Source organism: Drosophila eugracilis, unplaced genomic scaffold (assembly GCF_018153835.1).
Source record: "Drosophila eugracilis isolate 14026-0451.02 unplaced genomic scaffold, ASM1815383v1 contig_2167, whole genome shotgun sequence".
NCBI lineage: Eukaryota > Metazoa > Arthropoda > Insecta > Diptera > Drosophilidae > Drosophila > Drosophila eugracilis.
The window spans coordinates 2,952,072-2,975,759 of NW_024573052.1; the positions used below are offsets into that span (position 1 = coordinate 2,952,072).

Consider the following 23,688-nt stretch of genomic DNA (forward strand, 5'->3'; position numbering starts at 1 on the left):
TTTGGCCATATTTGTTGAACGAAGGACCTTTTGCTAATTACAATGATTTTTAGCTCGATTATTTATAGGTGGAGACTTTTTAAAGATTATGCTTAATATGATTGTTTTGCAGACATATTGAACCATTTAATTGAAGTCTAAGCCGCAAGCAGTTACACTAATCAGAAGCTTTTCTCATAATATTCCACTCAAACCAAATATTATGCACATCCCAAAATTCTATCTTTGATAGGGGTTTTCTATGTGATTACGAAATACTAGATAGATAAGCCAAATTTCCAACACAGAAAGGAGTTTTCTCCATCTTATTCAGCTTTTATTTAATGCGTTACAAAAATGTCGGCTTGTCGGGGAATCAGAGAATCCGGATACCGATGTGAAGGATACCAAATTCTTCGATCCGTTTGCTTAACGTCTACGAAGGTATATAATTTAAATGGCCTGATGAAGCAGCTTTCACGGTTGGTTAACAAAGGAATCCAAAGATCCTTGAGGATTTCCTACTTCTGGAAGTACCATTTGCAGGAACAGAAAAGGAAGTTCTAACAAAAAAAGAGTTCAAGCTTGGATGTTTACAGGATGATTTGGTGTGAACTTCAGGGAAATTTAAGGCTGCTTCATCAGGAGTTCCTTGAGGAATTCAATTTTAGTGGCCGTACTTCTGGAAGTCCCACTCGCGGTTGTCCAACGGGCATACCTGGCGGGTCTTCAACCAACGAGAGATGCAGTGGAAGTGGAAAGCATGGTTGCAAACGCCCCAGGCCACGGTACACTCTTCACTAGTGGCGGATGCTTGATTCGCCTGGCACTCTATGCATAGGTCCATGATGTGGTTGCGGCAAATGGCGCAATTATCCACCACAATGTCTGCAAATTGGAAATTGGAAACTACGGTTTTTAACTGTAAGGAGTTAATACTAGAATATTACTCACCCCAGGCCCACAAAGCAACGGCATTCCACTGTTTTTGGGTGAAAGAAAAGGATATTAATAACGTTTTCAATGCCAATGACCAAGCTTTTTTGCACTACCTTTTTCACCTCGAACCGCTTTTTCTCGCCCTTACTGCTGCTTGAAGGTACCTCGAACTCTTCCTCGTCCACCTCCATTGTCTGGCCTTAGCCTGATTAGTCCTGAGTAATAATTCGCAACGAAATCTACAATTGACTAACTAATTCCGGTTAGCTGTTCCGTTTCGCAAAAAAGACAATGAAAATGCGTGTCAGTGACGGTCGGGAATACAGCAGTCAATATATCGATGGCACTATCGATACCTTGCATCCATTAATATTATTACCATATTTAAAGTAAAATAAATAATATATGTAAAGGACCTAAAAATTAACTCTAACATTCTGATGAGACCGAGTACTAATTTACTTTTATTTATTTATACCTTTTAATAGTGTAGCTTTTAATACTACAGCAACATTATTGTAATATGCTTTCACCAGCCAAATGCGCTACAAAATGTATTTACATACCAGCCACATATACAGGATATCTCATAAAATGATTTTCATCTTAGAAAACCGGGAAGCTTTAAAACCGCAGACTCTTAGTAAACTTACATTCATTATCTAAGCAATTTCCTGTACCATCAGTAATTAAATGTATTTTAAAAATTATGTACGTATATATAAAAAAAAAATTTTCATTTTGCATTTTTTTTGTTTCCAATGTATAGCTTTTTTTTAATACATTTGATGTTTATTATGATATGATATGAACTTAAAATATTTAAGAATTAACGTACTTGCTAAATTTTTAAAAAAATTTATATTGCAAGAATACCACTACTATTTACTACTGTCATAGTAATTGCGATACTATTGATTCCACTATCGATAATTTCACATCTCCAATCGGTTTTTAAAATGAGTAAATATATATCGATGTTATGGGTTATCCATTCGATATTCTTTTTACAAGTTTTTTGTTTTTAATCTATTTACAAAAACAAACAAATAATAATTCAATAAATATATTTATTTATGTTTTTAATAGGGCTTAAACAAATGTTTTTTTTACAGACAATCAATTCTTAAAATCGTCAAATAAATTGTTTAAACTTTTAAAGAAGTTAAAGAGTAGTTTTATAAAATCATAAATCCAATTACTAATTATTTAAAAAGGGTGCAAAAATGGTTATTTTCTTCAAGCTGTTAAGAGAATACGATTTATTGATATGTATCTAAAAATGCAATTTGGCTCTTATTCTAGGTATTCTATTTAATATTTCATTTAGAAAGAGTTTTTGTTAGCCGAAGACAACATGGCCTATTTAATAGGAATACAATTTCTTACCAGATAAAATAGTATTAAGATTCCTTAAAGAATATTTATCAAATCGTGCTGAATTTTTAGTATGGGAAAGCATTAAATAAAATCTGGGAGTGTGTGGCTCTATACAGTAAAATCTTAAAACATTTTTTTTCAGACACACTTTTGTATTTTTCACTCAATAAATTATATTATTTAAATTCAGGACTCTGGCCTTCTTTTTCTTGCCCTTGGGCCACCTTTCGTGCTAGGAGACGCCGCCCGTTTTGTGCCCACTCCCCTTTTCGCGCTTCACTACGGGCAGTCGCGTCCAGATATAGCCACCAGATCTCTGAGCTGTGTACTCGTCAACATCCGGCAGGGGGAACGGGGTGCTCCGATCGAAATAGTAATTGCTGGGCGCATGCATCACGAATTCCAGATAGCAGAGCTTCCGGGATAGCTCTTCATCTGGTCCTGAAAGATCGAAAGAAGTGATCTTTAAGTGAAATTATAACTTTTAATAAAAGCGAAGACGTACCAATTAGGTAGGTAGACGGATCGAATCCCTCCTGGGGATCCGGGCTGTCCTGCGTAGGAATCAGCCAGGTGAGGAACGCGGACTTCTCGCAATAGGCGTCCACAAGCAGACCACGTATTTGGGCGTAGTATAGATTGTGATCCCCATCAACGATGCTTACGATATCACCAATTTGCATATAGCTGCCTTTGTAGAAAACACTCTCCACAAACTTGGTGCAAGCCTGGACTTTTGGCGTCTTTTGAGCTGGCCTTTTAAATAGAGTACGACGATTTCGAGCTCCAGTGGCTCCGCCTGGACCAGCTGGACCGGACTTTCCATGCTTGTTGCTATTACTAGGATGGGCACCTGCGCCTGCAAGATGTGTTGAGCTACCGGTGGTTCCATTTGGTCCATTGTTGTGGCCATTTGGTTGGTTATTGCCGCCTCCAGGATTACCCTTACCCGTTTGCTTAGACTTAAAGCGCGTGCTCTTCCGCAGACGCTTCATGATGGTTGGTGTTTTAGTGGTCACTTGGTTACCTGTGCCATTCAGACTGCTGCGGGTAATCTTGCCAATTGGCCGCTGACTGGGATTTGGCAGTGCCTCCGGCGAGTTGGGTGGGATTACCTCTTGAAACTGAGATTGCGATGGCGGCTTTACTGGCTTGTCCTCTTCTTCGATTTTAATCGTAGTCGTAGGACTGGGCGTCTGGACGGGGAGCTGTTCTAGTAATTTCTGGTCCTGGCCTTGCTCTTCCTTCAGTTCTGGGGGCTTCGTTTTGGGCTCTTTCGGCTGGTCTAGCTCATCTACCGTGGGCATTCGCTCGTTGGTGGTCAGGTCGTTGTCTATGTCCATGTCCGTGGAGTCTTTCTGCTTTTCGCAGAAACAGGAGGAATCGGGAGGATTGGATGCTCCCTCCTCCTCAGCACTGTTAATTTGGAGGCAGTCGTCGGCAGATGATTCCTTGGTCCCCGGACTTTGGGCACCTGGATTGCCGCTCTTGCTGTACTCGCTGGTCATCTGGTCAGGTTCGGTGGGCATGGCTAATTCGTCAGCCAATGGGAAAGCCCTTTATTCAGATTTTTAACGCCTTTTAAAATCAACACAATATCAGCTTTTTTTTCTATTTCCTCGCCGACTTTCGATAGTCCTCAGGCAATTGCATCTTTCGATATCTGTGTCCCGATAGGCCTATGATGAAATGTAGTATCGATTGGCATTTATAACACAATAACGATGTGATGTGAATGTAACGCTAGTGATATAAATACAATGTAAAATAATAATGCAGTACTAATCCTGTTCAATATCCAACTGAGTAGACATGGAACGAATTTTAGCATAGAGGGAAAGTGCCGGATTTTTTAGTACATAATACGGGACAGTCAAGAACAGTCAGGTTGGGGGCAGAGCAGTCGCATTTCAACATCTGGTAACATTGGATCGACACGAAAAGACGACACGGATACGGATCACAAAATGGATTTTGGGGCCCTGCTGCACTACGCCAAAAAGAAGAACGATGCGGCCACCAAGGACGAGGTGGGTATTCTGGTGACCAGGTGGCCAACTCCGAAGGACGCCATAAGGCGGGCTAGGGGAAAGTGGTTTTACCTGCGTTCACTGACCCCAAATACCAGCTTCGAGCTCTACAAGTCCATGTTTACACTTGCAGGGCCCGGGACAGGGCAAATACTATAGCACAAAATATGCGCCACCCAAAAAAGAGTCCAAGGAGTCCAAACAGCTGTCAAGCAATATCCAGAAGTTTCTTCGAAAGAAGGAGGCCGAGGAGGCGGAAAAGAAGCGCGAGGAGCGCCAGAAACTCAACGAGCTGTTGGCCAAAAGGGACGAAAAATCAAAAAACAAGATCCGTAAAATGCTCAAGGTCACCAAGTCGGCCAACAAGTCCGTTATGGAGGATGCCAAGGATGGCGATGGAGCCGTTAATGGTCACGAGGCGGGGGAAGGGCAGGGCGACGATTATGGATATGTGTCTAATGAGGCGAATGCCTTCTACGAAAAGTACATTGAGAAGGTGCGGGATGTGCAGGAGGACAAGGGGTTTGCTCCCAGTAGACCACAATCCCTACGAGATCTTTCCGGGACCAAGGAGCGCGTAAAAGCAGCCATCACTAGGGAAAAGGAGGAGGCTAAGTCTCACACACGGCAGAGAAACACTAGTACACCTGCAACCAGCGCCTCCAAGTCAAAGGATCCCAACGTTGCCCGTTCATATAGCACATCCAAAACGCTTTACGATCCGGAAGCGGAGAAACGCGAGGAGGAGCGTAAGAAGCGGCAGGAGGAGGAGTCGCGAAAGGCCAAGTTAAAGCGAACTGCTCAACCACCGCCAATGGACTTCCAAGCTCTTCTCCGTCTCGCTGAAAAGAAACAACACGAACCCGTGATCTTTGAGCCTGAAAAGAAAAAGGAGCCGGAGCGTTTATTATCCGCCCGTGAGAAACGTGAAATGGAGGAACGCCAGCGACAAAAGGAGCAGCGCGCACAGCGCGACAAGATGCGGGAAAGTGAAGGCAAGGAGACTCCAAAAACTAATACCAATCGTATGGAGCCGAACGGACGCATACCCAAGCTCAATCAAGCCAAGCCAGCGAATCCACCAAGTGAAAGCTTCAAAAAACCCCTGGCCCCACCGCCAGCGAAAGCCAGCTCAAGTTCACACAGTTCCTCTAGTTCCAATTCCCATTCCTCTACTAGCCGTAATCCTGCCTCAAGTATAAAACCAGCTGGTAAGTCAACTCCATTACCCGCCAAACCAGGAGCAAATGCATTGGCGGCGGTGAAATCTAGCTCCAGTTCAAACAGGGAGGCCCCCTCAAAGAACCCTTATGCGGCGGCCAACAAAAACGGAGCTGTTAGAGAGTTTCCACCCAGGGATCGGCCTTCCATCCCATCAAAAGATCGTCCAGCTGCTCCGGCGCCTGGCAAAACGAGACAATTTCCACCCGCGGATGTACAGAGATCATCAGGCGGCAGGCAGTTCCCGCCTGCAGATGTCAAGAGACGGAAACCTCAAGAACAGCCAAGTAACAAAAGTAAGATCACAGCAAAAAGTAATCTTACGTTTATTTTAATTTGCATTTTCTTTATTTAGGACGCATTTACGACGACGATGATGAAGACGAGTACGATTCTGAGTTGGACGACTTCATTGATGATGGCGACTGCGAGGAGGATATTTCTTCACACATCCGCGACATCTTTGGCTATGATAAGCGGCGTTATCGCGAAATGGATGATGATGATCGAGGAATGGAGTCCAGCTTTGCGCAGATGCAGCGGGAGGAGTTCATAAGCAAGAAGTTGGGTGAGTTATTGGCTCCGAACAAAAAACTCCCGAGAAAGCCAGGCTAATTAATGGTTTTTCACAGGAATGCAAGAGGATCTCGAGGATATGCGCATGGAGGCGGCTCATAAAAAGCAAAAAATGGCCAAGAAGAAGGGCAGACGTATAGATTAGAGGAGCCCATCGTGAAAATCTCAAAATACCTTAATCCTCCTCTACGGTGTTGTCTTATCGAGCGTATGACCAAACGTCGACCGATGCTGATTCCAGAAGCTGTGCCTGTTGTGTTTTTATATATCTGAATACATTGTTTAATTAATTTTGTGCCCTAGTTTAGTATAAGCCCCAAGCACACACGCCATCTACAAATACATATACAAGGTATGTGCGCCTAAATATAGACCATCTATAATCATCTATTTTTGCTATTTACAAACTGAAACTAATAGAAAATGTAACTTCGGCCAGCCGATTCTTTTTATATTACAAAAATAGTATCTTTAAGTGTAAAAATACATTTAACTTTTGGGATTTCATGAAGTTCTTTCTTCGAAAAAGAATGCAAATTGAATTCTACAATGTATAAATTGTTCACTTTTGTGACACTGAAACCTTGGACCCTACTTAAAAAAAGAGTCTTAGCCTTTTTAGGGGGAATATATTTGTAAATACAAACCCAGAATTTGTCATTCTCAAAAATAAACTGGTTTTTTTCCTATGTTACATGCTTCACTTTTTTAAAACAGTTTAAATTATCTACAGTTAGGCGGAAGTAAACATTTATAGAATCAATTGAAGAATTACTAGACCGGAAACCAACTCATGCGAGTCAATGAGACTTCTTTTCGTTTTTAATAACCCAATTTTTGTATATTGAATTTAAAAGAAATATATATTATTTAAACTATAAAATTTTAAATTTCCTTTTTAAGATGTTGTCGAAATCTTGATAATATCCCAACTACCAACAGAGATTCTCCTTAAATATCCTATAAACAAACAATTTTAATGGTTAAAAACAACAATATCGTTACAAACAAACTCTTACAGTACAAAACGAACTTCCGGGGCTTGGAAACGGAAATATCTGTCGGCACTCTTTCCCCACGGTGGTTTTTCCAAGGTTGAGATGAAATGAACCCCTAATCCAGACCTAGTCAAATCGATCTGGCTCCACGACGACGGCGCTACCCACTCTTCTTCGATCGCAAATGGGATGTGGTTCGCCGCCCAGGATTCCGATAGCCGTTTGGGCGGAATAGGCCTTGTCATCCTCAAGGAACATGATCTCATGACCAATTTTTCGCAAATAGGCAACCGTATGCTTCGGAACATCCGGCTCCATGTCGATGCGCATGGGCGCCAGTTGATGGTGCAATCTACCCGAGTTAACAGCCTTCTCAATGGGTTCGTTGAGCACAAAATATCTAAGGATGGTCTGGGCCACCGAGGTGGTGATCTTGGAGCCACCAGCTCCACCCACAATCAATTTGACATTGCCATGGGTATCCAGAACGATGCTGGGACACGTTGAGGACATAGGCCGTTTGCCTGGCTTAATGAAGTTCGCTGGACTGGCTGGAATCCCGTACGTATTAACCTTCCCTGGCGTACTGAAGTCGTCCATCTCGTCGTTTAGGATGAAGCCCGTTTGGCGGGATCTCACTTTAGCTCCCAAATGGCTATTGATTGTACTGGTCACCGAAATAGCATCTCCGTTGGGTGCCAAAACGGAAATGTGTGCTGTACCATGATCCTCTTCGTTGGCAAAGTTGGCTCCATAGTATGCCATATCCTCGAAGGTTCTGTCGTCCAGGATCAGTTCACGGATCTCAGCTGCAAAGTTCGGATCGATGAGTTTCTCGTAGATGTCTTGAACATCTGGTTCATAATGGATATCGCCCAAATTGGTGCGATGGCCATAGGCGTGCTTGAAGGTCTCGATCAATCGCTGCCAGTATTTGTCCGTATTGACCGTGTACAGCGGTTCCATCACGTTCAGGATAAAGGTCAACACAGCACCACTGGTGGGCAGGGGCGAGGTGAACAGCTCGTATCCTCCATTGAAGTGGGAGTGCAGCGGCAATTCCCAACGAACACTGGAAAAGTTGGAGAATAAGAAATGAAAAGATTTCAATGGGCTCTCCAGGTAAGGAATAGTTATGGACTTACTCGTAGTTCTTTAGATCATCCTCGGTAATGATGCCGCCCATTGCCTGGATGTCCTCGACCAATTTCCTGCCCACTCTGCCGCCGCGATAAACGACATCGGCGCCCTCATCCGCGATGATTTCCAAGGTTTCAGCCAATGTGTGTCGGTACATAATCTCACCCTGTTTGTAGACCTCATCCGTTTTCGGATTGATGAAGATTTCGGCCATAGACGGTTCGTTCCTGATGCGCTCCTCCTCACGTTGAAGAACTCCGGCCAGATATCTGGAGACCAATATGCCATGTCGACAGAGATCAATGCTGGGCTGGAAGAGGGTTCGCCAGGGCAGCCGGCCGTATTTATGATGCAGCTTGGAGTAACCATAGATCTCGGCGGGAACTGCGCAGGATAGTGCACCGGTAATTTCTTTTCCGACGAACATGTCTTGGGTGGCCGCTGCGGGAGCAGTTTCCCGGGCAATTAGAGTCTCTATGAAGCCAGTCTCTTTGGAATAAATGGTGGCCACAAAGCCACCACCCACGCCTAGGCTGTGGGGCAACATAATGCCCTCGCACAGCATTGTGGCAATGGCCGCATCCGCCGCCGATCCTCCGATGTCCAGCATCGTGCCACCTATCTCGGCACAGCCCACGCCGTTCGAGGCTACGGCGCCCATGCGACGCGGCTCCTCCGCTTTGCCCCGGAGTCCGAAGACCAGGCCCAAGGTCACGCCGACTGCAGCCACCACGAGGATTATCCAGCAAACGGCGTACTTCTTGCAGCATCTAAAAAAGGGTTACGGATCGACAGGGTATTAGTGCCACCGAAATGGAGGATACTTCAGTTGGTAAGTGCGATCTTATCGGGTGGGACACTTGCCATCTAATAGGTCACCGTACCCGACTAATAGGTCACCAAAGGCGTCGAACAGCTCCCCATACAACATGGTATATATCTAATATTTACCAACGGATTCGAGATTCCGGACTCACATCCCAAAGGGTGCTGCGACCAAAAGGTCTTAAAAATTCCATTATTACACAGGAAAAAAAGTGCTCTGATACTTATAGTCTTAATCTTGCATATATATTGTAACGGTTTTTGTATTTAATAAGGAAGAAACCGATAAATAGATATCAGCGTTACCACATGATCAAAGGTTCATATCCCTCAACTGAGTTTTGGACAATTTCTGAACTAAGAAAATACTTACGACATTTTGTGTGTGTGTATCCTTAAGACTACGAACTTAAATTAAATTGAAACAAGTAATAAAATAAGACAGCGAAAGCGCCGACACCGGAATTAATTAAATGGCCATCGGACGGCATCGAGAGCCTTATATATCCATCCTGTTATCTGGGTTTTCAATTGGTGATAAGACAACCCAACGCCCATCATATCCATGTGCTTCTTTTCAAATCCGTATAGCCATATAGCCGTATCCAAATCTGTGCTACGTCAGAAATAGAAAGTTTCGGCTGACTAAGAGGCCGCCGGCAAAAACCAAAGAAACGAAATCAGAAGTCGCGACTTAATTGTATATTATATTATTTTATCTGGCAGGTGGCGATAAGCCGATTTAAGGTCAATCTGGAATGTTTTTCTTGGCTAAAAATAGGGGGACGTGCAGGCAAAACTAATTAATATCAATGAGTAATAACAGGTCTCGATAAAGAAACAAGTCTGCTGGACTTTAGCCTTGTTCTTGGCAAATAAATATAGCTTTGATATATCTTTGGGGATTTCTCTCGTTGATTATCATTTTTTAAATTGACGTTTAAAATAAATAACCGTTGAAGGCGAATCTGGCAACACCAAACAGTATTAATACTACTAATACTGAAAATGGTATTTCGGTTTAAGAAATTGCGAAACCAAAGTTAGAGCATAATAATAGTAATTTACGGAATTAAAACTGTTTCAATAGAAAAAAAACAATTAAGGCTTAGTTAATCTTAAATATATTGTAAATGGTAATTTTGTAGTATTAACGTCAGGTAAGTAGATTTATTGCTTTAACACAAACGGTCTCACTCGCTTCGAATCGCCAACACGAAATCGTTTTTTTTTTGTAAAATCGGCTGGGATATATATGTGCAGTGTATATATGTTAAATATCAAATCAATGTGAAAGTAAATCGTAAAAATAATGAATGAAAATCGTGGCGGAAAATGAAACGTAAGGTTCGGTTGGGAAACCGTCTAGGAAATCCGAATTGAAAGCGCAACAAAAACCAAAGCCGAGTTTTCACGCACACCAACCCGTTAATGCTGCACATATGCAAATGTGTTTGTGTGTTTGCCCAAGAGTGAAATATATATGTAGTTTTTTTTCTAAGCGAAATCTTATTGGAATGGCAAACGGTAAAAGATAACACAAGGATAACTGTGCAAGTGTTAGTGCTGTGAAAGGAAATATTATTTTAGTGCAGTGTTTTTTTTGCATTTTATTTTATTTTGTGGCTGCAACGCCCACTGAATTTGTCTCTCTCAAATATGAGAAGAAGAAACAGAGAAAGAAGTGGAAGGGGAGAAAAACACAAAAACTAACAACAACAACAATTGTTAAAGGAATCTCTCTCTTTGCCCATGTCTGTGTATGTGCTGATCTCTGTGTGTGTGTGTGGCTGCTACGCTTTTGTTGTCGTTTTGATAAAAACCGAAAAACGAGAAAGTCTCAAAGAAAATTCATTGCGTCTGCGCCTCCAAAAAATATTGCAATAACAAGAAACAAGAAAAATAAATTTGGCCTTGGTTAAAATGCAAAAAAAAAGAAACAAGCAAGTTTCGAGGCAGCATCAAAACACGCACACATACAAATGCAATTTGAAAGGGCAACTGCACAACAACAACAAGAGCATCTGCAACTGGAAAAACAACAACAAAAACCACAACAACCACAAAATAATATACAAGTGCAAGTGCAACCGGTTATTTAACCGCTAATTTTGAACTCGAAATCCAATTGGGAATTTGTTTAAATTAGGAACTGTTCTTTTCGAATTCGAAATCCAATGAAAGTTTTTAATATATAAAACTTTTGCTACAAAAAACTTCAAGATTTCCGTCTTTTTTTTTAATTATTTTCATTAAGCCCTCCAAGGGTTAATTGTCTGGCAATCGTCGAGCGCCAATAAAGATAAACCTTACACGATAAATAATGTAAATATTCAAACTGGTATATATCTGTTGTTTCATGACGTCTTATAACAGTATAATATTTCAAACATAAAAATGTAACAGCGTGCATCGTTGCTGATATCTTTTAAAAAAGAGGAAAATAAATCCAATATATAAATATTAGCATTAATTTCATGGATACTCCCCAGCATACTCCCCAGCATTTCTCCAGTATATTCAAAGAATGAAAGTTCTAAGCATTCAAATCTTTTCAATATATTGATCATAAAGGGCATGCTGATTACTAGGTACTCGTATAATTAGAGTTACTGATTTGTACTTCAAAGTCCAAACAGCCCTGAGTTTTTCACCGTAAGACAAAGGGCCCTGAAAGAACTCTCCTCATTGAGGTGCTCTCGTTGCTGTTGTTATGGCTCTTGGCTGTGCGGCTGCCCACACGCAAGGATAATCCAGATTTCGAGTCTGAAACTGTGACGCACACAGAATAAAAATAAGAGGCAGATACAGATACAGATACAAATTCAGTGCAGACACGAAACTCAAACACACACACACACACACTCTTGCAGGCGGTGAAGGCGACAACGCACAACTGGTGCTCGTCGTTACATAAAAGGCAACCTCGCCCTCTCTTCGTCATCATCTCGAAGAATCATCATCATCATTAATATAGCATCATCGTCAACCGCATCTTTGGAGTGAGGAACCAGTGAACGAAAGCCAGCGAACTAAAGGAGGAGCAGCAGCCAAAGGAGGATCTCCGGGCACCATGAGCGTCTTCGACGACTTCCAGCGCCTGTGGATGCAGCGCTTTCCGCAGAGCTCACTATCCGACGCCTGGGAACAGGATGTGCGGGCCAGCCTCGAGCGGCACAAGCTGCGTATCCTTGAGCTTAGCAAGGAGCTCGAACAGGAGACCCTCTATGTGGAGTACCTGGAGCGTCTGCTGTCCGATGTGGAAAAGTACCGCGCCTCAGGCGGGGATCCAACGGCTCTCTTTGAGGCCGCCAGCGGCAGTAGCGGTAGCACCAACAATGGCAACAGCAACACCACCAATGGAACGCCGCCAGGAAGCACCACCAATGTGGACAAAGAGTTTGTGAGTATATAAGCTTCGTTGACTAACTAGTTAGGGGTTATTTAAGGAATTTAAGGAATTATCGGTCATACTTAAACTATACTAAACTATGTTTATTAAAAGCTTTCATCGTTGGTGATAAAGTTATGATGATGCGTTTTAGGTTTAAGGATTGAATTGAAAACCCTTTTTAATATCACTTTATAAAGATCTTTCATGTGATATAAGAACTACTGTTCTGGGATTTCGAATTTGTGTTCCCGAGTGAACTCACTGAAAACCTTCCCCATCCTCTCGGGTATAAACTTGAGCCTATATAGCTTCTCTGTTTCGATCGGGAAGGGCTGGGGTTATACTACCAGGCGCTCAGCCTTATGTAGTGAGTTGTTCTTTCGGCTTCGATTTCTTTTGCAAATGTCATTGCCTGCTTATCAGAAATGAGGGGAGAGCGGAGGAACGGAGGTCAGTGAAGCTAATGTAGAAATTTATAGAGCGGAGTGTTTAAAATTATCGATAGTGAACTAGTTCATAGTTTTTGGAAAAAGAAAGTCTATTCGAGATTTTAGTTTTTAAAGCCTTTCAAGCCCCTTGACTTGACTTTAGATAAAAAATTCGGAGTCTTTCAAGATCAGAATTAGCTTTTGGGTCATACAGCTGAGCTGCTTTCTCTGTGACCCTGTATAAGATCAGTCATACTTCGATAGCAAGAACAACCAAATGTCAGGGATTTGTTATTTTTTGAATAATAACCTTTGATTGGAGGGACTACTGCTGTAGAGAGTTATTTTAAGTAGAGGATCAAACTACATTTTGCCTTCCTTGAGCCTGCAGCTCAGTTAATCAAAAGGAGTTTTCGATCTGTTCGGGTTACGAAAGTTGGACTGTAGGCCTGTGCGTATGTCCGTGGGCTCTGCCACTTATAGCACTCGCTCCGATATCTCTGACCGGGCCCTTATCTACCCACACCATAGGCACTTTTTATTCTGAAAGCGGAGTGTGTGTGTGTGGGTGTGTGGGTATTATTTTCTTTAGGTTTTTCGCGTTGCTGCTGGCGTCGCTGCATATATTGTCGTATATTGTCGCCAGTATAGTTTTGGGTGAATAACAGTGACGGGACAAACGGAGGGATCCGGATACGCGTCGAATATATATATATAATATTCAAATATAATGACTATCTGTGCGGAATAAGTGAACATATTCGATATATCCCGATTCGCTGTTGTGCGTTGCCGTTTACAACCGAGAGAAATAACGAAAAACCGCCAGAACAAAAGCCCAATTAAACACCTGCAAAACACGGAGGGCAAAAACAATAACAAAAAATTACGTAAAAATATTAATAATTTTTTTTTTTTTTTGCGTTCGCATTCATAGAGCTCCGTCTTCCGTTTTTCCGCGCGAGCGTGCGTGTGTATGTGTGTGTTTATTAACGTGTTTTCGGTTGACTCAAGTTTCGTGGTCGCCTAGTCATCGTCACTAAGTCGTCGGCCCACCCCTTTCCTTCCACCCTCGAGATTACATAGGGTCACTCCCTTGGAGTGAGAAAAAAAAACAAACAAAAAAAAAAACAAAATAAGACAACAAAGTGGCGCTGATTCGGGAGCATGGCTTCCTTTAAAGAGAAATTCAAATTATGGTCCAGAGGGGTGCGTAATCGGTTAAGAACTCAACAACCCACAGACCTAACTATACCATATGTATACCCTGCAATTAATATAAAGAAACTTAAATCGAAAAAGCAACAGCAACAACAACAACCAACATCCGAAAGCTGCAACAATTGTTGTTATATTATCACAAGTCGAAATCAATAAAAACTTATCGCAAAATGCCATATAACAAAGCGCACACACGTAGACATGGCTATATCTATATCTTGGGCCTGCTATGTCTATATATGCTACATATTTATATATATATATATATATATATATATATATATATATATATACGTTTAGCCAAGAAATTAAGCAATAGCACTTGGCAAAAAGCAAATTGTTTGGGCTGGCAATAAATCGAAAAAGATTTCAGTGAAAGTTTTACAAACTAATTTATATAGAACCTAATCCTGCATGATTGGTATTTTTTTTAGGAAAGGGATAATCCCTTAGATTATATACGCTTTTTTAGATTTACAAATAACAGTTGGGGTCAGGATAATAGAAACAGAGATCTGATTTAGAGATTGCACTTACTGTAGACCTTAATACTTTCTGAGATATAAATTCCAAACTGATAAATAGCAGCATGCATTTAAAAGGTTTATTGCCCTTATCGAACTGTGGTTTTTGTGGTTTCATATGTATAACAGTCACTATAAACTGTGGGTGCTATATTTGTGATCTTAGCTGTGAACAAACAGAAGGAAAAAAAGAGCGTCGGGCGTTTGAAAAAGGCGTGAGCGACGCACAATGTGTCCGCTGATAAGCTGCAATCCATATCAATAGGGCCTGTGCATGGGGAAGGGGATAGAGAAAGGGGCTTTACATGCGGGCGGCATTTGGCCAGGAGATTGCGATTAGAGCAGCCCGTACAAAGTTGAAAAACTTTGCAGTTGACTAACAGGGGGAACAGCTGTTCTAAATTTGCGGGATTGAAAAACTTCCGATAGAGTCAGCTGGTGATTTAATGGCCAATAGAGGCTTTATCAGCATTACACATGTAATGTATGCAGAGCAAGGCGGCTGTCACAGAAACGATATTCCAAAACTTTGAATACTTTGAATCATGATTCTCTGGAAATAACTATTGTGTCATAAACACGACGAGTGCTGCTTCAATTAACACTCATTAGCATGGGGTCTACTCTTTCTCTGCGCTATAAATATGTATCTTAGGTTCTGAATAAAGGATTCATGAATTTAGATCTAAGGTTTAGGCTTATTAGTTTCTAAGTTAAGGAAACATAAATATGATTTATACTTATAGGGGTTTCAAGTCAAGTTGTCTTGTTATAGCATTTATTGTTTTATCGGTGACATCGGCTGAGGCATGCCTGTCCCATACGGAGGACAAGTGTCTGTGAGGGGTTAAGCTGCCATTACTCACCCGCACATCCATGAGAACATGCGGCTCTGATAAGCTGCCTATGACCCCAAGTGCCTGCAAATTGAACAATATGCTAAGTATTTGTATCAATGCAGAGAGAAAAAAGCGAGAGTTTTATATTTTGTGGGAATAAATATAAACATATTTCCTACTTTAACTGGTAATTAATTAATAATTTAGGTGAACTTTAATTCAAGATTACTTCTGAGACTATAAAAGTCTGAAATTCAAAATGAATCTTCCTTAAAAACGAACTTAACTTGTTCTCCCAGTGCAGAAGCTCTGGCCAAGTAGCCATCGACCTTCGTTGCCTTGAGTCGCACTTGGGCACGCTTTCTTCATCGCTCCGCTTGGTCACATCCAAAGTCTAGCCAGCCATTTTGGCCACCTCCCACTTGGATACTTGGGCATCCAGCTACCCAACTAGGTTGGCAATTTTTCACTTTTGGTAATAGGAGCGTTGTCTGGTCGCTGCTCTCTTTATTTATTTATTTATTTTGTATTTTCTTCTTATTTTTCTTCTTTTTCATTTCATTTATTTGTTTGTTTCTGCTTACCCGGTGGAGTTTTCACTTTTTCAAAGCCCAAAAATTGTGTGGAAAGAAGAGACATAGACATGAGGAGAGAAAAGAAATGAAAAGAAGAAAGATCCAACGCACGCACGCATTTTGAGTTTGAGCCAAGTTTGTAGGTTTTTAGCCATTTAAAGTGGAGAAACGGCCAAAACGGCCGAATCGGAATGAAATTAAACGAAATGAAATGCGCTACGTGCTTGGAGTCTCGACAAAAAAACAAAAAAAATAAAATAAAAATGGACAAATGAAATGCTACAAAAAATGGTACATAGTTTGCAGAGGCGTTGGCGCCCTTTTGTGGGTATTTGCTTTGGGATTAGAGCCAGCTTAATTAGCACTTGGCCGGGGAAATTGGCCAGAATCTTGCCATCGCCCTCGCCTACTCTCGTTTTGGTTCTGCAATCAAAGAATTGTTTCCGATTTCTCCTCTCAACGTGTTTGATTTGCATATGCTAATTATTGGCTTACTTTTTTGGTCTTCTTTTCTATAATTAAAATCTCTCCGCGTAATCAAAAGGTTAATTTCTAACTCAGAAGGAATGCTATTTCATTTAATATGATATGAGGATAGTTTTAAAGGATTCGAATTTGATTTAGTTTATTGTTTTGGGAACTTTTCTAATGACAACTGATATATATAGTAAGCAAATCAAGTCAAGGGATCAGTAGAGTCTATATAATAAAAGTTAGTTTTTAAGTTATTATCGTTTTCAGTCATGTGGAGTCTTCTGAAAAGTAAATTCATTCATTGGGACCCACTGGCTTAATTGAGTTACATTAACATTGCTACTGATTGGGTCAAAGATCGCTGAATTGATTTGCTCACTTGACCTCTCTGTCTTCTTCTTTCTATGTACAGAAATCCAGTTTAAATCTGCGCGAGACGTCCACTTCACCGGGCGGCAAGGAAAAGGACCGTCTGTCGCTGAACACGGACAACAAGTACCCAGCACACACAAATGCCGTGAGTAGTGGGAGTGGGAGTGGCACAGGCACAGGGCCGGCAAGCGGTCCACTCCACTCTGCACCGGCCACAGGGGCAAACAAGAGGATAGCGGAGCTGAGTTTCGAGCGGGAGGACCGAGACAAGGACAGTGGCAACGAGAAGGACACCAATGGAGCCCTACAGCAGTGCATCACAGAACTGGCAGCCTCTATAAAAGCGCAGCCAGATAATGGAGCGGTGAGCTCAGCAGCGGGATCAGGATCAGGCGGGGGCGAAGCCGACAAGGATTCGTCCACATCAACATCCACGAAACAGCCGCTGCGCAAGTCCACATCGCAATATGTCACCGTCATCCAGGTCAAGGAGGCCAAAGACAAAGAAGTTGACGATGGAGCAATCTCGTCATCGGGAGTCAATGACACACAGCCACAGCAACCCACGCCGCCCTCCACATTCGCTCGCTATGCGGAAGCCACTGCTCCTCCGCTGTCGCCATCGCTCACCTCGTACGCTGCCCATGTGGAGGCCAAAAAGAAAATGCCACCCAGGTGAGTGAACTATGAGCTATGAACTATGTCTAGGTAGTAGTTACCCTTACTAATATCTCTCCTTTTTGCATTCATTGCAGACCTCCACCAAAGAACATTCGGCGCGTGGAGCCGCCAACCATTCCCAGCCAGCAGCTGTCGTCCTCGCCCAAAAGAGACACTCCATTCGTGGGCAGCACGATGCCCCTGCCAAGCAGTTCCGGCGGCAGCCTATCTTCCGACAGTCCGGGCAATTCGCTGGAGCGAAATATCAAGCCCTCGGACATATTGCGCCAAAAGTCATCTGAGAACCTAGACTCCAAGTATGCGGCGAATCGGAAAACCACACCGGAGCTGGGAAAATTTGTGAATGTAAACAATCCCGAACTGATGGAGGAGCTCGGTCGCAAGATGGTGGGCAAGACAGATGGTCTGGAGCAGGCGAAGAGAAACGACTCGTCGCCCTCAGGCGGTGGCAGCTTAGGGCGCACTGCCTCCACACCCGGACGATCATTAACTCCAGGACGTACGGGTGTGGGTGCTTCGCCCACTGGAAGCCTAAACAAAACTGCAAAACTGGCAACGGCGGACAGCAGTTCCACTAGCAGTCTGGAGAAGAAGTCACGCACTTGCCTGCAGGCTAGCGATGCGGAGGGATCGGGAGGATCAGGGACGAACCAGCGAAGTGTGGGCTCCAAGGAATCGCTGGCTTCACAAGGCATATCAGAGGTGGTACGTGTTGGAGTTGTTCCTTTCACATGAATAATATCTAACTAATGAATCTGTTGTCATCCCGCATAGATCAAGAGCTACGAGAGCGTATCATCACTGAGTTCGGATAGCGCCAAGGCGGCAGCGGCTTCCCAGCAAGCGGCGACAGCCGGAGGAACTGCAGCGGATAATGAGCCTTACTATGATAGTGTGCCGCTGGACAACGGCGACGGGGAATACGTGTTCATCAAGCCCGGACGCACCGGTTCCTCCTCCAGCCGCGATGACTTGTCGACGCCCGGCAGCAGCACTTTGCCCTTGGCCAATGTGGCGGATCCCGAATCTCCAGGCAGGACCTCCAACTACGTCAATATCGACTACTTTCTACAGTGAGTCCAGGCTATAGAGTAATCTGTGAATTTGTTACATATTGATATATTTTACAGACAGAGCAATGAGACGCGCTCAAGTTCGCTGGACAGCGACGGGGAGTACGAAGGCCCGCCCATACTGCGCACAATTTCGCACGACGAGCAGACCACGTCACAAACTACGCCGGGAGCACTTCGCAAGGTTCGTTGTCATTACACAGGCAGGCGCATCATCTGGTTATTCAGTGCCAAAGCAGCATATACCACTCCCAGCCAAATCAACGTAGATATTTGTTGTGGCTAAAGAATCTTCCCAATATATTAGATTCGTAACTTCCAATACCCAAGCTAAAAGCTAACTTATAGACTAGGGTTGATGTAATTCCTGATGACTAAGATGACTAAGCGCACGCTCCGGCACTTAACATATTTTTTGTAATCGCTAATTAAATTCAAATTGCATGCGCTTTCCTAGGGAGTAGAATCTCAGAAACCTAAATCGAAATAAGTAAGGGGAGTATAGGCATTATGTTCAGATTGTTTAGGACTCATTTTCTATATATAAAAGATACATAAATTACTGACTTATTTTGTTAATCATAACAGTTACGAGCAGTTCCCTAGCTGAATCATAAGTTCAAAATCTTAACTAAACAGAAAGAATATTTAGGATCATTACTATAAACTTTCCTAATAAACATATTTTTATTTTTACACTTTCGTTGGCCAGAACCCCCATTCGAAATTCATAACCACTTACAAATTAAGATCTAAACCTTATATACTAATACCGTACTAACCAAGATTTTTCGTTTCTGCTCTCTTCTCCCAACAGAACTTAGTTTCAGCGATACTTGTGAGTACCGGATCAGGATTATATAGCTGCCATAGCTTATCATATTGTAGCATTGCACTTACATATAGTGGATGCTTCTTACGATCTTCCCGTCACTAGCATCCACTTCATAGATCATTTATTTCTGTATATATATATAATATATATACTGTGTACATAATCTGTATGGCTATTGCTTTTGAATGCGCTTTTTTTTTTATTTATACGAGTAATGCGTGTGTTCCCTTCTTGAGTTCTGTCTGTCGTGTACATCCATTGTTTTGTTTTGTTCTGTACAATTGTATATATGCACACGATCCCAAAAACTATATACCCTTATAGTTGCGTCCTGTTTCCTCCCATTTATTGTGCAGCGATCAGCGTATCCCCATCTCTGTCTCATCCATTTCATTCCAGATTTCGGTTTGGTTTCAGCGCTAACATAGCCTTGCAATATCACAAAGCCGTTTAGTTATTGTTACCTAAGTTAACTTTATTTTAGAAACACTTGTTATGACCACGGCTTTCCGATTTGCAAGGTTATTCTATGCCATTTTAGCCATTTGTAATATATTTTAGCCTTGGTTTGAAAGGGTTGTAGTCACTTTGCCCGCATCCATGTTTTGTGTGTACATAAGCCACTCCCAAAACCTCTCATCTCATCCAAGCCGTTTGTTTTTCCGTTTCTTAGGTCTGCGGAAACGCCCGAGGTGCCAAAATACGATCCATACTCAGCTCAATTATTCAGAGCGAGACGATCTACGTGGAGTGCCTCAATAAAATGATGCAGGTAAGTTATCAAACTTAAGTTAAGTCGTGTAAGGTGACTAAAGTGACTAATGGAAATTTCTTCCCAATGCAGTATAAGAAGGCCATCCACGCGACCCTGAATACTTCGCAGCCTGTGATCAAGGAGGAGGAGGAGAACACGATCTTCTTTAAGATCGACGAGCTTTATGATCTCCACACCGGCTTCCTGTCCGACCTGAAGACCATTGTGTCCCACGAAGGTGGCGATGTGCTGATCGGCGAGCCATTTCGTCGACTGGCGGAGACGTTCGACCTATACAGCGCCTTTTTGCACAACTACAAGAACGCCATTGATACGGTGAAGAAGTGCAGTGCGAATAATCCACAGTTCAAGAAGATCGTCTCGACAATTGTGGTTAATCTGCAAACGGAGCAATCGCTAACGCTCGAGGATCTGCTGCACAAACCAGTGGCGCGGGTGCAGATCAATGCGTTGGTCTTCAACGATTTGCTGCGCGAAACGCCTAATGCCCATCCGGATCACCAGCCGTTGCGACAGGCGCAGAAGATCATCCAGATGTTCCTTAACCAGTTCAATGTGGTTAGTCAGCGGCTGCCCAGCGAATCTAATCGGAATTTGAGACGCATGGTGCGCAATTCGTTCATCGTGGAGCTGGTCGATGGGCATCGCAAGCTGCGGCATCTCTTCCTTTTCAATGATGTGATTGCGTGCGCCAAGTACAAGGCGCTGGGGCGTGATCGCATCGACTATGAGCTCAAGTGGTTCATTCCGCTGAAGGACATATCCATTTACGAGGAGGCTGATCCTGCGGGAGAGCTCAAGGAATCTAGTCCCGCGAACATTTCGCAAGTGAAACGCAATTTGCGCTCTGTTCGAGATCAATTAGCTATGGAGGTGGCCAACAGTGGTGGCGGAGGAGTCCGTTCCGGGGACAAGTATCGCCGCAAACTGGCCGATCTGGAGTCACAGCTGGTGTTGGCCACGCCAAATTTGGTGCTGCGAATGGGCAACAAAGCTAATAACAAGACCATGACCTTCTTCCTCAGCTCAGATTTTGAGCGGACGCAGTGGATCGACTCGATTACGTCGCTAAAGGTGAGTGTTTCCATCTGATTGTTTGTTTTCATTAAATTGGATTCAAATATGTACATTTATAAATTTGTTTAGCAAAAGTGCAACCTGCCTGGAGCCAATACTATCAATTCACTGGAGGTCACCGCCTTCATTGTAGCCATGCAGAAGGGCATGAAGACTGAAATGGGTTCGTATTTGATGCGCAACACCAACGACGAGAGCCTGCTGGTTGGAGACCTGCACATGGGTGTCCAGGGATTGAGCGGATTGGAACAGGCGTCCGACTTGTACATCTGCATCGAGGTGGACTCCTACGGCCACTATTTCCGCAAGGCCACCACCAAGATGGTGTGTCGCAGCCAAACGCCGTTGTGGAACGAGAGCTTTATGCTAGAACTGGAGGGCAGCCAAAATGTCCGCATTCTTCTTTATGAGGCCAAGGAACGACCGCTCCTTAAAGCCAAGCACATACTCAAGGTGGGTTAACTAACCACTGCAATAAATCGATTTTACTTTAATATTCCATATTTTGGTACCACAGTTGAGCCTCAGTTGGCTTACGGAAACCACGCAGCCGCGAACAATAAAGCTTAGTGAGACCTTGGAGCTCGGCTGTAACTTCCGGTTCGTTCCCGGAGAGCTCTGCCGCGCAACCACAAAGCCAGGAGCCCTATTCGGTGCCAAAATGAGTCAAGTATTAAAGTGAGTCTATACCTAAAAAACCATATAAATTCATCAGCTTACTTATGTGCATTTTGATTATGTTTAGACGCGAAAAACGCGACATTCCGTTCATCATCAGTGCCTGCATTCGGGAGGTGGAGCGACGGGGGATGCTGGAGGTTGGTTGCTATCGTGTCAGCGGTTCCGCCTCTGATTTGGCCAAGCTCAAAAAGGCCTTTGAGTCGGGTATGTAGTTGGCTTTAAGGGCACTTAATGTAATTGCCTTTAAAAATCTGCTTTCTTTCAGATTCTTACGAGGCAGAGCAGCTGTTACGCGAGGTCGACATCCATTCGGTCACTGGCATTTTGAAGACTTTCTTAAGGGAGCTGCCCGAAGCCCTATTTACAGATCAACTGTATCCAAGATTCTTTGACACATTCAGCGCCTTTAGCAACAACAACGAAACCACGCGAATCAACGAGCTGCTCAAAGTTTTTGAGGAGCTACCGCAGGCCAACAAGGCCTCCATCACCTCCATTCTAGATCATCTAATTAGGTGGGTTTTCGTGTGTGTGTACTGAGCTTCGTCTTTTTTATTGATGTCATTTGTCCTTACTTATAGGGTCCACGAAAAGGAGGCGGACAACAAGATGTCGCTGCACAATCTGGCCATGGTTTTTGGGCCCACCTTGCTGAGGCCAGGACAAACGCAGGTGAAGCAGAAAGATCCCCTGGCGGCTAGCACTGTTGACGTGATGGCCCAGGCCGGAATCCTCTACTGCTTCCTGCAGGCACGCATCAAGAAGGATTAGGACCCAGAAGGCCGCCTGCACAGATATACATATGGAATATATATATATATTTATATATATATACATAAATTATATATTTTTTTTACTAAGCAATAGCGGTAATTCGAAAGAAATTCGATGGATAGCCAACGCATACACCACGCCCCCACATGCCTGCACAAATGATACACAAAAACACCTTAAAGCTCCGATAAATGCCTGAATAACACCTTGAAAATGCTTGGAATTCGCCTAAAAAAAAACACCTAAAACACTTCAAAACACCTGCGCTGCCAATTGTATATACCAGAAACCGAAACTGAAACTAAAAATCTGGCGAGGAATACGGAAGCCCTAGGATCTGTGAAAGGATCCAGGGATGTGAACAAATCTGCTCAATGGCGGGCTAACACACGCATTACACACATCAACAACACACACCTGGGATGATCAAGTGTCTAACACTAAATAGCTGCTCCTCCGCTTACTAAATATTATTCCCATGTATTACAGATATTTCCGTAGATCTGTAGACTGTATGTTTTACGTTTAGATGCGACCTTTTGCTTACTGCAACTATTGCAAAAGACAAAAGGAAAGCAGACAATTGCAAATATTTTCAATATTACACGTATATATCTAGAGACGTATATACCAACCTATATATAATTAATTACTATTACTAGTACTATAATTTACTAAAGTGAGGTAGCGAGTTTTTTTGGCTGATCAATGATTGATATACGATGTACGATGTATGTGTTTGCTTATAAAATTCTGTTTTTTTTTCGTCTTGTTTTATATTAATTATTTAGGTTTTATATAAACAGAAGCGTAAAATAAAATATATTCTATTTAGAAATTGCTATCGAGACTCGGCTAGTGTTATCGCCGGATTGTT

The 23,688-nt window shown here is 42.8% G+C and overlaps 5 protein-coding genes across 10 annotated transcripts; 2 read left to right on the top strand and 3 right to left on the bottom strand.

The window, feature by feature from the left end:
• Positions 1 to 294: 294 nt before the first annotated feature.
• On the bottom strand, positions 295 to 1,245 carry LOC108105484 (RING-box protein 1A). The gene is made up of 3 exons (XM_017212101.2): positions 1,032 to 1,245; positions 934 to 961; positions 295 to 867 (listed from the first exon to the last, which is right to left on the bottom strand). The coding sequence occupies exons 1-3, from the start codon at positions 1,107 to 1,109 to the stop codon at positions 647 to 649; spliced, it is 327 nt and encodes a 108-aa protein (XP_017067590.1). The 5' UTR covers positions 1,110 to 1,245; the 3' UTR covers positions 295 to 646.
• Positions 1,246 to 2,148: 903 nt separating this feature from the next.
• LOC108105536 (GATA zinc finger domain-containing protein 1) lies at positions 2,149 to 3,958 on the bottom strand. Its single transcript, XM_017212168.2, has 2 exons — positions 2,804 to 3,958; positions 2,149 to 2,739 (listed from the first exon to the last, which is right to left on the bottom strand). Exons 1-2 carry the CDS (start codon positions 3,825 to 3,827, stop codon positions 2,531 to 2,533), a joined length of 1,233 nt encoding a protein of 410 aa, XP_017067657.1. The 5' UTR covers positions 3,828 to 3,958; the 3' UTR covers positions 2,149 to 2,530.
• A 62-nt stretch (positions 3,959 to 4,020) lies between these two features.
• On the top strand, positions 4,021 to 6,492 carry LOC108105511 (protein SPT2 homolog). Its single transcript, XM_017212136.2, has 4 exons — positions 4,021 to 4,328; positions 4,462 to 5,845; positions 5,905 to 6,117; positions 6,182 to 6,492. The coding sequence occupies exons 1-4, from the start codon at positions 4,266 to 4,268 to the stop codon at positions 6,268 to 6,270; spliced, it is 1,749 nt and encodes a 582-aa protein (XP_017067625.1). The 5' UTR covers positions 4,021 to 4,265; the 3' UTR covers positions 6,271 to 6,492.
• A 414-nt stretch (positions 6,493 to 6,906) lies between these two features.
• Positions 6,907 to 9,654, bottom strand: LOC108105512 (scoloptoxin SSD14). 2 transcript variants are annotated; one of them, XR_001772362.1, is made up of 4 exons: positions 9,462 to 9,654; positions 8,269 to 9,033; positions 7,145 to 8,195; positions 6,907 to 7,085 (listed from the first exon to the last, which is right to left on the bottom strand). XR_001772362.1 is itself a non-coding variant. In XM_017212137.1 (3 exons), exons 1-3 carry the CDS (start codon positions 9,464 to 9,466, stop codon positions 7,250 to 7,252), a joined length of 1,716 nt encoding a protein of 571 aa, XP_017067626.1. In that variant the 5' UTR covers positions 9,467 to 9,654; the 3' UTR covers positions 7,084 to 7,249. The 2 variants fall into 2 exon arrangements, 1 of the variants encoding a protein (XP_017067626.1); XM_017212137.1 differs by having other exon boundaries at positions 7,084 to 8,195.
• Positions 9,655 to 10,284: 630 nt separating this feature from the next.
• On the top strand, positions 10,285 to 23,661 carry LOC108105478 (active breakpoint cluster region-related protein). 5 transcript variants are annotated; one of them, XM_017212090.2, is made up of 14 exons: positions 10,285 to 10,430; positions 11,962 to 12,491; positions 16,956 to 17,590; positions 17,671 to 18,301; positions 18,371 to 18,669; positions 18,727 to 18,853; positions 19,487 to 19,507; positions 20,178 to 20,276; positions 20,349 to 21,353; positions 21,426 to 21,809; positions 21,874 to 22,034; positions 22,102 to 22,241; positions 22,303 to 22,552; positions 22,619 to 23,661. In XM_017212090.2, the coding sequence occupies exons 2-14, from the start codon at positions 12,162 to 12,164 to the stop codon at positions 22,806 to 22,808; spliced, it is 4,272 nt and encodes a 1,423-aa protein (XP_017067579.1). In that variant the 5' UTR covers positions 10,285 to 10,430; positions 11,962 to 12,161; the 3' UTR covers positions 22,809 to 23,661. The 5 variants fall into 5 exon arrangements, with proteins under 5 accessions (XP_017067579.1, XP_017067583.1, XP_017067580.1 ...); XM_017212091.2 differs by lacking the exon at positions 10,285 to 10,430 and having other exon boundaries at positions 10,450 to 12,491; XM_017212093.2 differs by lacking the exons at positions 10,285 to 10,430; positions 11,962 to 12,491 and adding an exon at positions 13,567 to 14,119.
• The last annotated feature ends 27 nt before the right edge of the window (positions 23,662 to 23,688 follow it).